Raw genomic sequence first — 13,903 nt, 5'->3', positions numbered from 1 at the left:
TTCAAACAGATCCAGATTCCAACTGAAACTGTACAATCAAAGAGTTGACCTGAAAAAGGCTTTAATTGGCTGGAAAAATATATTCCAGTAAATCGAAATGGCAGAACTTGAATTACCTTTGACATTACACAAATGTTGGATAAAATGGAGGGAGGTTGAGATGACAATAACTTCCTTCCTCTTCCTTTATAAAATAAAGCTGAAAATGATGGATTAATTTAACAATAATTTTATCATCATCAAAATTCAACTTAACATGGTTTTTCAACTAGTACATAGACCACAAATTCTCATCCTGGAGTACCCTTCCTTAATTAAAAATTAAGCTTCAATGAAGCCACAGCTTCTAGTTATTCTTGTTTAAAGGTGTGTGTGTGTGTGTGTGTGTGTGTGTGTGTGTGTGTGTGTGTGTGTGTGTGTGTGTGTGTGTGTGTGTTTAATTCTATAAAGGACAAAATTTTTAGTAATCAGGGAAGTGAATATTTTACTGAGGTAACAAGCAAGAGCAGAAATCAGAACTTTAAGCAACTATCAATTTCTCTGAGTAAACAATCAGGATAAAGGGTTTACAACTAAAAGGAGTAAAACATTTTTAAAAACATATATTATAATTCAACTTCAGCAGGCATGTCTAAATTTCAAATATGCTAGCTCATTTACAACTTTTAATGTACCGTTAGTTTTCAGTGGATAACAGTTTTGAAATAAGAAAATACAAATATGAAAGAGGGTGAATATGATTAAATGACAAAGTCAACATATTGTTTGTTTATAAAAATATCCTCAAACCTTATGTATAAAGTCCTACTTCATAACCTAATCTGTTATTTTCCATGTCACAAATAGCACACAAATAAAAGACAATTCTTTTTGCATCCCTTTAGTCTCTTTCAAATGTTTAATATTATAAAGAAACATAACCAAATTAGGTTAAGAGAAAAATAAACATATACTGATTTTATCCATTACAGTTTTAATACATTCCAAAAGAGGTGAATATTTATATATTGCAATGAAAATAACCACATTATAGTTAAAGCAGTAAAGCAATTGGTTGAAACAGCTGCCAGAAACAATACAAGCTTTGCAAAAACTTAAGAGAGATTAAAGAGGAGAGGGGGAGGGATGGGGAGGGATGGAGACAGAGGGGATGGGAGAGGGAAAGGGAGAAGAGAGAGGAGAGAGGAGGCAGGAGGCAGGAGGTGGTCAGGAGAAAAGTGCCCCTTTATTCATTGGTTGAATTTGTTCATTAGTTGAATGTTCAAGTTCAGAAAAAAATATTTTTTTCTAAAGGTTTTGAGAAGTCTAAGTGTTTCAGGATAAAAACTAAAATTTCTATCTGGAATTTCTCAATGCACACACAATGTAATTTAACATTTGCAGCAGGCATTCAAATAGATTTTACATGTAAATTTTCTAGTGTCCCTTCTAAATCCATTTGTAGTTCCTTTCAAGTAAAAGAATTACCTGTTGTTGAAGGAAAGTTTCAGAATATTAATACTTAATCTCATTTATAAGAACAATTTTTAAGTAATGAATAATACAGTTTATTCTTTGCCAAATGTTTTTTGGTGAAACAAGTATAGCTAGATAGGACACCATCATTAACTGAAATTCAGATTAAATAAAGAACAGGATGTTTAAGTTTTTTTTTTTTTTTTAGTTACTTGGAATGGTCTAATTTCTATTAATAGTTTTTATAAATCACCAAATAGATAGGGTGAAATACTTCAAAAAGAGTTAAGAGCATCACTGTTCTAATCTTAATTAAATACCAATGAGCAAAATAATGTATAAAAATAACAGCATAAAAATGAAAGACTAAGAAACCATCTCCATTTCCTAGTTTAATTATGGAGAGTATTGCACTTTATTATTCAACACAAAATGATGTAGCCAACAGTAACATACAGGTACACAATTTATATTTATTATATGCATTTTATATACATTATTTTTCAACAGCTGTACGTTTGCTTTGTGGTACAATCTTAAAAATTTGCTGATTCATAGTTTGTAAAACAAAAACCCTTACAAAACATCAAAACTTGCAAACTGATCGGAAAAGTTTTTTTGGAAGACTAGAAAAAATACTTTATTGTCTTAATCATGCATTACACAAACAAAATCTTTAGGTACACCATAAAATTAAGCACATCTAAAAAAATAAAACAGGGAAAACTAGTCCCAACACAGCAGATTTCTGTTTCCTGATTGAACTACTTTGTATCCTATTTGTAATGCAAATAAAATTTTACTCCAAATATTTTTAAACAAGATAATTTTGTTTGGAATCATGGTAAACCAAGATATATATATCTTGGGTGGGGGGACACCTTGTTTTGTAACATAAACTATAAAATATTCCATTTTTAGTCTATTTTAGACTATTCAAAGGAGTTCCAAAATAGATATACAGGTTTCTTTAGCACATTAATAAAAGGATATAAAGACCAACAAAAAGTGAAATAAATAATAGGCCATTAGCAAGATGGATAATCCTTGATAAATAAACTTGTAAATACAGTAAGATGTACAAAATATCACATAGTGATAGGATGCCAAGATTAGTTTTTTAAAGAGTTCCTTTGGAGTACTAAACCCCACTGTTTCATTTTAATACACTTAACAGTCCTTTGTTCATGAAGACATTTATGTAATGATGAAAGTGATTTAGCATCTTTATGGAAGGACTTAGCTGAGCTGTATTAGGCAAAAGGAGGAAAGAAAGTGGTTAAGGGGGTGGCTGGTCAGTGAGATCTCAGTGTTTAGGGTTGTATAATGCAGAAAAACTTCAATACAATCTTGAGCACTGTTGTGACAGGCTAAATATATAAAAAGACTTATAAAAACTAGAATTTTATCCAAACATTTTGTGCAACTAATGCTAAAATATTTTAAGTTAAATTTTCTTTTTCTTCTTTTTTTTTTTTTAAAGCAAAATAAGTTCAAAAGGGAATCTGTGGCATTCAACTGATAAACATAAGATCACTAAGAGATGGAAAAAAAGCTACTCTTGGAGCTCACTTTCCCCCACAAGAGCACCACATTCCTAACCCTAAGGCAGCACACAGAGTCCTTTAGGGGAAAAAAAAAAAGTCTTTGAAAGATCAGACTCCACATTGGTTTAGAGACACCTAAAAAACAGACATACGCTCAGTTCATATCCAGTACAGGCCACAAATACTGGAGTCCTTTTTCTTTATGTCCCACAAAATACAGTAATTACAATTAAATTAATGAGCCTGACATTAAGATGTGATTTCTACCAATTTATGCCTGCCCCAAATAGCCTTCACCAGGCAGAACACATGTAGTGTTATATCAATAACCTTTCTGATGGCAGTGATGGAGACCCTTTTTCTGTCCAAGCAAATCTTTTGTCATGATGTGAGTTTTTGTGGATTCACACAAAAACTTTGGCAAGGGCATCAGCTCCTGCACTTGCAATATATGCTTTTGATGGATGGAAAGCAACATCATAAATTGACTCATCCAATTTCTTCCTATGAGCTGTTATTTCTTGTACACATGTCTTGCTGTCTAAATTCCATAATCTAATGGAACAGTCATGGCCTGTAAAAGAACAATTATAGCTTGTTACTGAGTAACAATTGTTTTTATAAAATCTGTGAGTAGTACAGAAATTCAAGACTTACTTCCTGACATCAAATAGATTCCATTAGGATCTACTGCTAGACTTGTAACAGCATCCAAATGAGCTACCATAGAATGGATCATTTTACCTAAATAAAACATATCAAAGAAGATTAAGCTTTCAAAAAAAAAATACCAAAATTATAACAGCATCAGCATAAAATAACCGACTCCAGCACTTTTTATTGTACTAAAAGATATACAACATAAAATTTACCATTTTAGCCATTTGAGAATGTCCAATTCAGTGGCACTGTGCAACCACTGAAAAAGGAAATTCTGTATGTAACCACTAAGCAGCTCAATTCTCTAAACTCTACCCTCCAAAACCTGGCAAAACTAACTGCTCTTTCTAGAGACTGGCCTATTCTGGAAGCTTCATATAAACAGATATAATATATTCAAGGTACATCTATTATAATAATAATATTATTTTGAAGAGAATTTTAATTCTAATGTAGAACTTTCCAATGTATTTACTTTTTAAGAAGATTTCTGTATGACATGAATTTGACAGAATCTGAGAGACAATGGAAAACATGACAACAAAGTTGCAAAGACTTAAGTTCATGTAAACTAGATGGGCACTATGAAGCATGCCTATAATCCCAGCAACTCCAAAGGCGGAGGCAGAAGAGGGCTACAAGTTCGAAGCCAGCCTCAGCAACTTAGCAGACCCTGTTTCAAAATGAAAAAGATAATAAAAAAGGCTGGGGATGTGGGTCAGTGGTTAAGCACCCCCAGTACCTTAAAAAAAAAAAAAAAAGATCATGTAAACTAAAATTCAAATTAGGTTCTCAGTAAAGTGATATATTCCTACCCAAAGATCAAGTTTATTTATCCTTTGAAATGCTAATTATTTTGTACATTTAAAACAAGAAAGAAGGAAGGAATGAGGTATACCACAAGAAATTCCTCTGAATTTCCCGATAGTAACAAAACCACTGCTATGGAAAATTTATTTTCACTAAATTTGGCAAGCAAATAGATTGAACAACAAGATGAAATTTAAAAAACAAATTGTGAATACAGAATTCTTGCTGCACAAAGACTCTGAGACAAGGACATCCTGCAATGGCAATATATGCTTTTACCTGATGGAAAGCAACATCATAAATTGATTTATCCAAGAAGAGGATAAAAAAGCAAATACTGATAAAAACAACAACAAAAAATTTATTCCCCTTTCACTCAGCAAGAAGTCTACTACTACTCAAGTGTCTGGGATTCTCCTAATGAAAGACAGGAGGTCTTTGTCAAAATTCTAATCATTTGCTATGCTGCTGGACCATTAGAACATTATACACTGGGGCATAAAAGCAGTCAACTTTGTTACTTGCCATCAGGCTATAACAGCGGAAAAGAACACAAAACCACAACATAATTGTGTAAAAATTTACTCTTAAAAAAAAAAAAAAACCAACAACATAAAAAGCCTATAATTTTCTGGCAATACTAAACAGTTATCAGTCAAGGACTGTATTTAAAAAGTCTCTCATCATAAGCTGGGGTTGTGGCTCAGTGGTAAAGCGCTTGCCTTGCATGCGTGAGGCCCTGGGTTTGATCCTCAGTACAACATAAAAATAAATAAATAAAAATAAAGATACTGTGTCTATCTACAACTAAAAAAATGAATTAAAAAACTCATCATTTCAATCTACAGTTGTCTGTTTCTCATTAATAGTAAGATTAATTAACAGTCTAATTTTAGAGATTGTGCTAGCCTGAGAAACAGTAAAATCATTTAACAGTATCTTTAATTTATTACACTAACATAATTCATCTATCACCTTGTCTCAATATTACTATTAAAAAAAATTGGCTTTTTATGTTTTGTTTTTTAAGAGTTAAAAAAAAAAAAAACAGGGGCTGAGGTTGTGACTCAGTGGCAGAGTGCTTGCCTATCATGTGTGAGGCCCTGGGTTCGATATTCAGCACCACATAAAAATAAAGGCATTGTGTCCATGTATAACTAAAGATAAATTAAAAAAAAATAAACACAGAATATAATGGATTGGCCTCCAAGTCAACAATGTGAAAACATTAGCAGTATCAAGCATCATTAGATTCCCTTAAAATGTCATATTTATGATGGTAACTCTTAATTCACTGACCTAGTTCTGATTTCTCTCTTCAGAATGATCTTGTTTCTCTTAAATTTAACAACTTAAATCATAGACTTCTTTTATTCAACATTATAGATATATACAATTCTTAAAGGGAGCTATAATTTTCCAAATTTATCTCTAGACCTCCTTCTGGCACACTAAATTAATCCCCAATTGAGAGTCAACCTTCTTTTCTACATAGTCATAGTCATAAAATGTGAATACTCCCATCAGATGGACCATAGGAAGACATATTTAACCTTCATAAAAATGGTTTAAAGAATTATTTTTATAAGATGTTAAATTGAGACTATCCACACGAATGTGAATTTTATTCCTGGCAATATATAGACCTATGAATATTCACTCTGCTCCCAAACTGTTCTACAGAGTTAAAAGGAATCTGCCTATAGAAATGTTATTTGAACTAAAGGATCTTATGCAAGACTCTAAATAGACAGAAACTTATTGCCCTGTCCTATATAACCTTCAAAGAGAAGCCTATACTTCTAGTTTGCTGACTGCCTTGGTAATTTTTTTTTGCTCTGTAATAAGGTTGCAATGTTTCTTAATTTAAGTCCTTCAATACTTTGTTTTAGCTTTTCTCATAATAGCTTCTCTAGCTGTCAGACCTTTCCAGAAAGAGATTAAGCAGTATCTTATGTAGTATTCCTCGTAATAAGAGATGAAAAAGTAGTCCTTAAACACATCCACCCACCCACATATATACACACTGTAAGTAAAATAAGATTTAGTTTGACATCAAGACAACTAATATATTTCCTTACAACAAGAAAAATAGTTGACAAAAAAAAATCCATTATACCAGCATTTAATCCACTGATAGTTTTAAGAACATATGTAAAATAATAAATACAAGAAAGAGATATCTTCTGCTATAATTAATTCATAATAGAATATGAAGGAAAAAATTTCCAAGGACTTATATATTTATCTAAAAGGACATGAAAGAAATCATGATAGAAAAGGCAGTATGTATTATTTAAGGATAAAATTTTAACATACTCAAGTGTGCTACATGCTAAGTAAAGCAGAACTCTTGAGTAAAAATAGTTGAGATAAGGGTTTAGCTCAGTGGAAGAGTGCTTGCCTAGCACACACTAACATCTCCAAAAAAACAAAAACAACAAAAAAAACCCCAAAAAACAAACAAACAAACAAACAAAAACCCAAAGTTTAACTTGGTAATTTCATAGTCAAAACTCAACATATAAAGGAACAGCATTTTCAATTACTTCAAATTTACAGTACTATTAATATGAAAAGATAACTTGCTTACCCGTTTTATTGTCAAAAAATTTGATGTGTCTATCTTCATGAGCCGTTATTGTAACAGGAAGTGTGGGATGACTTACTATTCTGTTAATATGATTAATGGATTGTAAACCTGAAAATAGAGACAAACAATATTTTAAAATTCCAGGCTTCAAATAGAAGTTGGATGATGGTCTTTTTTAAGTCTCACCAGAATGAATACTATTAGACTTCAAATTGTGTATGTACAAAAGAACTCTTAGATACTAAATTTAAAACATACATGGATTTTACCTGTGTAGTGGGGGGTAGAAATAATAGAGTTAAGGAGACACTGAGAATGAGTACAGCTTGGTTTAAAATGTGGCCATGGAACCATGTAAGTATATAATGATAAAAGCAATTGTTTCTTTTAAAAAGCACTTACTAAGAAAATCGACTTAAGATTAAATAAATGATCTTAATTATCCAACTACGGTACAACCAGAAAGAAAGAACTAGTGGAAGAGATACTAAAGCACAGTAATTAGACTGTATATCCATAGTGGAATATGGTCCCTAGTGAACTAATCCTAAGGATAACTATTACGAGTAATCAAATTATTGGTGATGACAGTATTATTAGACAACTATATGTAGGCTGTGGGATAAATCAAATGAGATGATGATGATTTTGTTGAGAACCAAGAAATTTGAATTGGAAGTATTTACTTTTGTAAAAAAACATGTTTCCTAGCTCTGTCCACTGAAAAAGATTAATAAACCTCATGAAGACCATGAGGATAAGCAAAGAGTTTTAGCACCCAGACTATAATCTTCTAAATGCCATTTCCCACTAAAAAGAGCCATAGCTCCCTAGAAAAATACTGATCTCAGACATGAGTCACCAAACAAGATGAACCTAGAATCTTTCATTATATTAAAAAGCAAGAGCTATCAACAACAACCAGGCGCATATTCAGAAGACTCAAGAGCCAACCTGAATAAGCTCCCATTGGCCAAAAACACATAATTTGAACAGCACAGCATTAAGAACACCTGTAAGAAACTGAAACATAACAAATACATTTATACCTGTGAGTTATCATAATGATACCAAAAACAATACCATTTCGTTACTATGAAAACTGGTAAATAAAATGGGGGAAAAACTCTATCTTGCTTTTCTGTAACAATCACTAACTTCAAGATGATAACCAAATTATTGATGAGGAAATCATATTTTTTATAGAAATATTCTAGCTGATGCATGAGAAGAGATGACAGAATTACAAAATAATTTTTCAAGAATTAATGATTAAATGGATCAGGCAATGATCAAGACTAAAAACATCACAGAAAGATAAACCACCAAATAATATTTACATCTGAAAAAGTTCACAAATTATCTGAAGTCTGGCCAAGAAAATTTCTAAACAGGTAAAAAAGAGAAACTAACAGAAAAACCCAAACTTGAACCTGAATCTGAATAAAACTCTGGATCTATAACCAATTCATAGGAAATAAAATGAATACTACAAATGATACCCATAGGGTTGCAACCAGCAAAATCCATTCTGTGGGAAACCTGACAAAACTATCTAATTCCTTCTAGTAAAAAAATTAATACAGCAAATAAGGAAAATATAAGAGAGGTAGAGGTACCTATAAGTGAAAAGACATCTGAAACCTATCAACCAATCACAATACATGGACCTTCTTTGAATCTCTACTTATAGAAACTGTAAAACATACATCACATACCACATTTATAGTACTGGCCATTTATATAATAACTGAAATTAGATGACAAGTACATGAGGTTTTATTATATTCTCTACTTTATCTATTTATTTCCTTTGTTTTCACCTTCACTTTACTCACTCCACTGTAATAATGTAAATAAGTACTACAGTAACATAATAAAACTATTTTTCTATCCTAAACCTAGGTAATCAAAATATTAAAACTAACTGAAAGATTAACCTCTTGGATAAAAATCCTTTCTAAGGTTTCAACGAAAGTCACAAAAACTTACCAGAATCTACCTGTGATGAAAGCATCACCAATGACTGTGATGTTTCTAAATCATAAATTACTGCACTACCAGTGTTGAAAGAGGTCACCATATGAGCTGGATCACAGCCAATAAAGTCAACAGATGTAGGTATTCCATGTTCTGTAAAGAAGCCCCAAAAGATATAAAGTAACAGTATTTTTTAAATTCCCACTTTTCTAATAAGAAAAAGGAATTAAAATATTTTGAAGAAATGTTAATAATGAAAGTTAACTGTGTAAGAATAGGTAAAAAGCAACCATTCCTCATTCATTTAACAGGCCTATCTATTTATTTATTTACCCATCTATTTATTTATTTATAGGAGGCACTGAGGATTGAACCCAGTGCTTCACACTTGCTAGCCAAGCACTCTACCACTTAGCCACAATCCCAGCCCTATTTAATAAGTTTTTATTTATAACATTCAACATTATAAGAAAAAACACACCTAAAGAACAGGCATATGCAAAAATTAGCAGTTTCTTATGCATTTCCTTCTAAGGTAGGAAGGCTAAGTTTTTGGTCCACTTTCGAATTTTCTTAGGGAAAAATAAAATTGGCATTTTTTTGATCATTATCTTGGGTCACCTGTCAAATCTGTAAGCCTTAAAAAAGTAGCTAATACAAGTCCAAATTTTTCTGTCTATAAAAATGAAGCTTGGACTCTGGAAGACACTGACATGATAGTAGTATTCTAATGTAGTATCCTGAGCAGCAATCTTTCTCTCTCTCTCTCTCTCTTTTTTTAAAAATATTTTTTAGTTGTAGCTGGTACAATATCTTTATTTATTTATTTTTATGTAGTGCTGAGGATCGAATCCAAAATACCTCACATGTGCAAGGAAAGTGCCCTACCACTGAGCTACAGCCCCAGCCTGGCAATTTCTCCTTTTAACATATAAAATTCATCTAGCCATATCAACATCCAATTTGGTAAAACCGGAGTCTAGCCATCAATTATGTGAATGAAGCAAGAAACAAATAACTAAATAAACTTTTACCTGTAAAGCCTGAGTAACTGAAAAACTAGGAGAACCATATAAAAAAGACTCAAAGGGCTAGGGTTGTAGCTCAGTGGTAGAGTGCTTGCCTAGCACTGGGTTCAATTCTCAGCACCCCATGTAAATAAATTAATAAATAAAGTCCATCAACAATTAAAAAAAAGATGCAAAATTAAATATATTTACTATTCATCTAAGATGTTCTGAAATTATATTTAAACAAAAGGTCTGATTAAAAGAAAACACACCAAAATTTAAAAATGGCTCAGAAAATAAGACCAATAAAAACATTCTCTCTCTCTCTTTCTCCCATATACACACACACACACATACACATAAGCAAATGTCTTTTAAAAAAAATTTATTTTTTAGTTGTAGTTGGACACAATACCTTTGTTTTATTTATTTATCTTTATGTAGTGCTGAGGATCGAACCCAGAGTCTCATGTGTGCTAGGCGAGTACTCTACCACTGAGCCACAACCCCAGCCCACACATAAGCAAATGTCTTTAAAAGGTACTGGCTAAAGCCTTATTTTTTTTATAATTTTTTTTTTTTGTTGTTGTCGTCAATGGATCTTTTTATTTATATGTAGTACTGAGAATTGAACTCAGTGCCTCACATGTTAGGCAAGCGCTCTATCAACATACAACTCCAGCCCTAAAGCCTTCTTTAATAAGAAAAAAATCTGGTATCATGAAAGCAACTTAATTTGTACCTCTGGTTAAAGGTACTATTTCAGTGATTATGGCTGGACTCATAACCTGTGTGCTCAGAGTCATGGGCAAGCACTCCATTGCCAAGCTATATCCCTAGTCCCATTTAATTTTAAAACAGAACATGATCTGAAAGAAGTAAAAAAGCACTAAGCTACAATTCATATTTGTAAATCACATCAAGTAAAAAATAATCAAGTAAAAAGATTATCCTAAGTTTTATGAAATTCTTTTAACATCTCTCTTTGGGGAAATACAGAAATAATCAATCAATTGCTTTGTCCTTTTTATATCACAATTTCCTGCTCCCATCTCTGCCCTTCCCTGGTAGTGGGGATTGAACCCAGAGACCTTCTATCATTGAACCACATCTCAGCCCTTTTTATTTTGTTTTAGATAGACAAAATTTACTCACCCTTGTCTCCATTGTAAGTGCAAATACATGGCAATTTTTCTTGTGGATTCCATAACCTAACAGTGCCATCTGCTGAACAAGACAGTAACTGATTTTTTATGCCACTATAAGCAAGACCCCAGACTGCATCTGTATGAGCAACTAAAGTGCCAGCTAGAACATTTGGCTCTGGGAAGAAAGAAACAAAACAAAATTAGCAAAGTAAGGTTGTGATCTAAAGATAGCTTACCATATAATTAAATAAAAAGAATACAATAAAGGCTACAAAAAGATAAACTAAATATACAAGGGACTAAGTAGTAGAGTTAAGAGCTATTTTTATCATTCTCCCCCAAACTACTATTCTGTATTTTCACAATTTCCTATAAGAAATAAATACTTGGAGAAGAAATAAAACCTCTTTATTGAGATATAATTTACATACCCTACAACTCATTTATTTAAAGTATAAGTAAATCCAAAGATCTTTAGTATATTCAAAGTTGTACAACCATCACAATCAATTTTAGGACACTTTCATTACTTGTTGGCTACTTTCCCCAAATTCTTCCTCCCTATCTTTCCATGGCTCTAGGCAACAACTAGTCTACTCATCTCTAAAGATATGCCTATTCTGAACATTTTATATCAATAGAATCATACAACACATGACCTTTTGTGACTGGCTTCACTGAACATGTTTTCAAGGCTCAATTATGTTGTAACTTGTATCAGTGCGTTTCTTTTTATTGCCAAATAAAATTCTATTGTATGGATGTTAATAGGCAAGAGATAGAAGTGAATGGCAGAAACATGAGATTAAGGCAATAATTCTATAAACTAGGTTTACTGTGCTAACCCCCACATGCTTTCCTTTAAAAAGCAATTTACCTGTGGCCCTGTCCTGGCTTAAGTCAATAGGACATGTTACATTCCTCAGGAAACAACCTGTTATCAGCAGGAGAAATGCAGGCCCAAAAGGTTCCTCCCTGCCGATAAGAAGAACACAAGTTATCCTGAATGGGGGAGCCTTCATGACCTTTATGCAGACCAGATTCCAGAACTCATGGAGACAGGATAATTAGAAGAAAAGTCAAACAATAAAATTTGTAAGAATGAGTTTCAACTAGAACTGGTCAGTGTGGTCCAAAGTAACCCAGGGTTGCCTTAGCACATAATCCTAATAGTAAAATCTCCCCTCCATGGGGTAAGACCATGCACAGTGGGTTTTTAAAAAATCTGCTGTAAGATGTCTGAGTGGGACTCTCTGGAAATTTCCCTGGGACCTCCAATAAAAGAGGGCAATACGTCGGGTGTGGAGGTGCACGCCTGTAATCCCAATGACTTGGGAGGTTGAGGCAGGAGGATCGCGAGTCCAGCCTGAGCAATGGGGACGCACTAAGCAACTCAGAGAGACCATCTCTAAATAAAATACAAAAAAGGGCTGGAGATGTGGCCCAGTGGTCGAGTGCCCCCGAGTTCAATCCTTGGTACCAAAAAAAAAAAAAAAAAAAAAAAGAGGGCAATAGGGACATGCTGTCCCTATCCTCTCCCACTCTCTTCCTTAATAGTGTTCCCTTTTCCTGTCCCTTCTAATAAACTCATGTCTACTACTCTTGAGTGACTCCTCTGAAATCTTCCTGGCATGATCCTAAGAACCAGTGACTTAAGGACATCCTCAGTCACTTTGGCTGTATGGACGGCCTTACTATGCAATAGATTTTACCACATTTTAATTACCCATTCATCAATTGATGGATATTTGAGGGCTAATAACATTGAGTATCATACCTAACAATCCTGTTTTTCTAGTAAATCTCTCCTACTTTCCATAATTATTCATCATCATTTCCCTACTCCTCACTGCTTTCAAATTCCCTTCTTTGTTAATGATTGTGCCTTATATTGAACCAAGAAGATATAGGCTTTAAATAGGAAGCCTTTCCTCATTTTCCTGCCACCCAATCTATAATCTACTAGTACTGTAAGCTATCCTCTTTGTTATTCTCCTTTCTATTAAACCCACCAGATGTATTCTGCATCTCAGTCAATTTGCTAACTTGTTTTCATATTTTCTGATTCTGTACTATACAAATTCTCATCTTGAAGTCATTACCATTAAAAAAAAAAAAAAAAAAGTATGTTCCAGGGCACTAACCTAGTACCTGTGAGGCCCTGGGTTCAATCCTCAGCAGCATATAAAAACAAATAAATAAAATAAAGGTATTGTGTCCAACTACCAAAAAGAGAAAGTACGTTCCAGAATCTTTCAACCTGAATAAAAAAATTATTAACCTTACTCCACCACTCTTCTGCTAAATAGTATATAAAAAAAAAAAAGTATCTGAAGTAAATATGCTTCTTTTCCTATTTACTATTCAAATTACTCCAACATGGTGTCTGATGCCATTAGCACACACCAAAAATCATCTTGCTTAAGTTATCAATGATGAGCTAGGTGCACTGGTGCATGCCTGTAATCCCAGGGACTCAGTAGGCTAAAGCAGGAAGAGCACATGTTTAAAGCCAGCCTGGGAAATTTAGTGAGAGACTTTGTCTCAAAATAAAATTAAATTTAAAAGGTGAGGAGGGGTTAGAGATGTTACTTGATGGTGGAACATCCTTGGAATAAACCCCAGCTGTGGGGGGATGGAATCGATGATAACCTCTACTATACAAAATTTGATACTTTCCTTTGATGATATATAAAACAT

At 33.0% G+C, this 13,903-nt stretch overlaps 1 protein-coding gene across 5 annotated transcripts in view; it reads right to left on the bottom strand.

The window, feature by feature from the left end:
* Positions 1-13,903, bottom strand: part of Strn3 (striatin 3) — an 89,573-nt gene that overhangs the window by 1,632 nt on the left and 74,038 nt on the right. For 3 of the 5 annotated variants that reach the window (XM_021724683.3, XM_040275220.2, XM_005322657.5), the window contains 5 exons: positions 11,211-11,378; positions 9,058-9,198; positions 7,066-7,173; positions 3,660-3,746; positions 1,909-3,576 (listed from right to left, as the gene is read on the bottom strand). In XM_021724683.3, coding sequence (XP_021580358.2) covers positions 3,407-3,576; positions 3,660-3,746; positions 7,066-7,173; positions 9,058-9,198; positions 11,211-11,378 — 674 coding nt within the window. In that variant the 3' untranslated portion in view covers positions 1,909-3,406. Of the gene's footprint in view, positions 1-116; positions 3,577-3,659; positions 3,747-7,065; positions 7,174-9,057; positions 9,199-11,210; positions 11,379-13,903 lie in introns of those variants that run through there. The other 2 variants (XM_005322655.5, XM_078050260.1) reach the window with 2 other exon arrangements.

Source organism: Ictidomys tridecemlineatus, chromosome 5 (assembly GCF_052094955.1).
Source record: "Ictidomys tridecemlineatus isolate mIctTri1 chromosome 5, mIctTri1.hap1, whole genome shotgun sequence".
In the NCBI taxonomy this organism is placed as follows: Eukaryota; Metazoa; Chordata; class Mammalia; order Rodentia; family Sciuridae; genus Ictidomys; species Ictidomys tridecemlineatus.
This window is presented reverse-complemented; position numbering and strand designations above follow the sequence as displayed.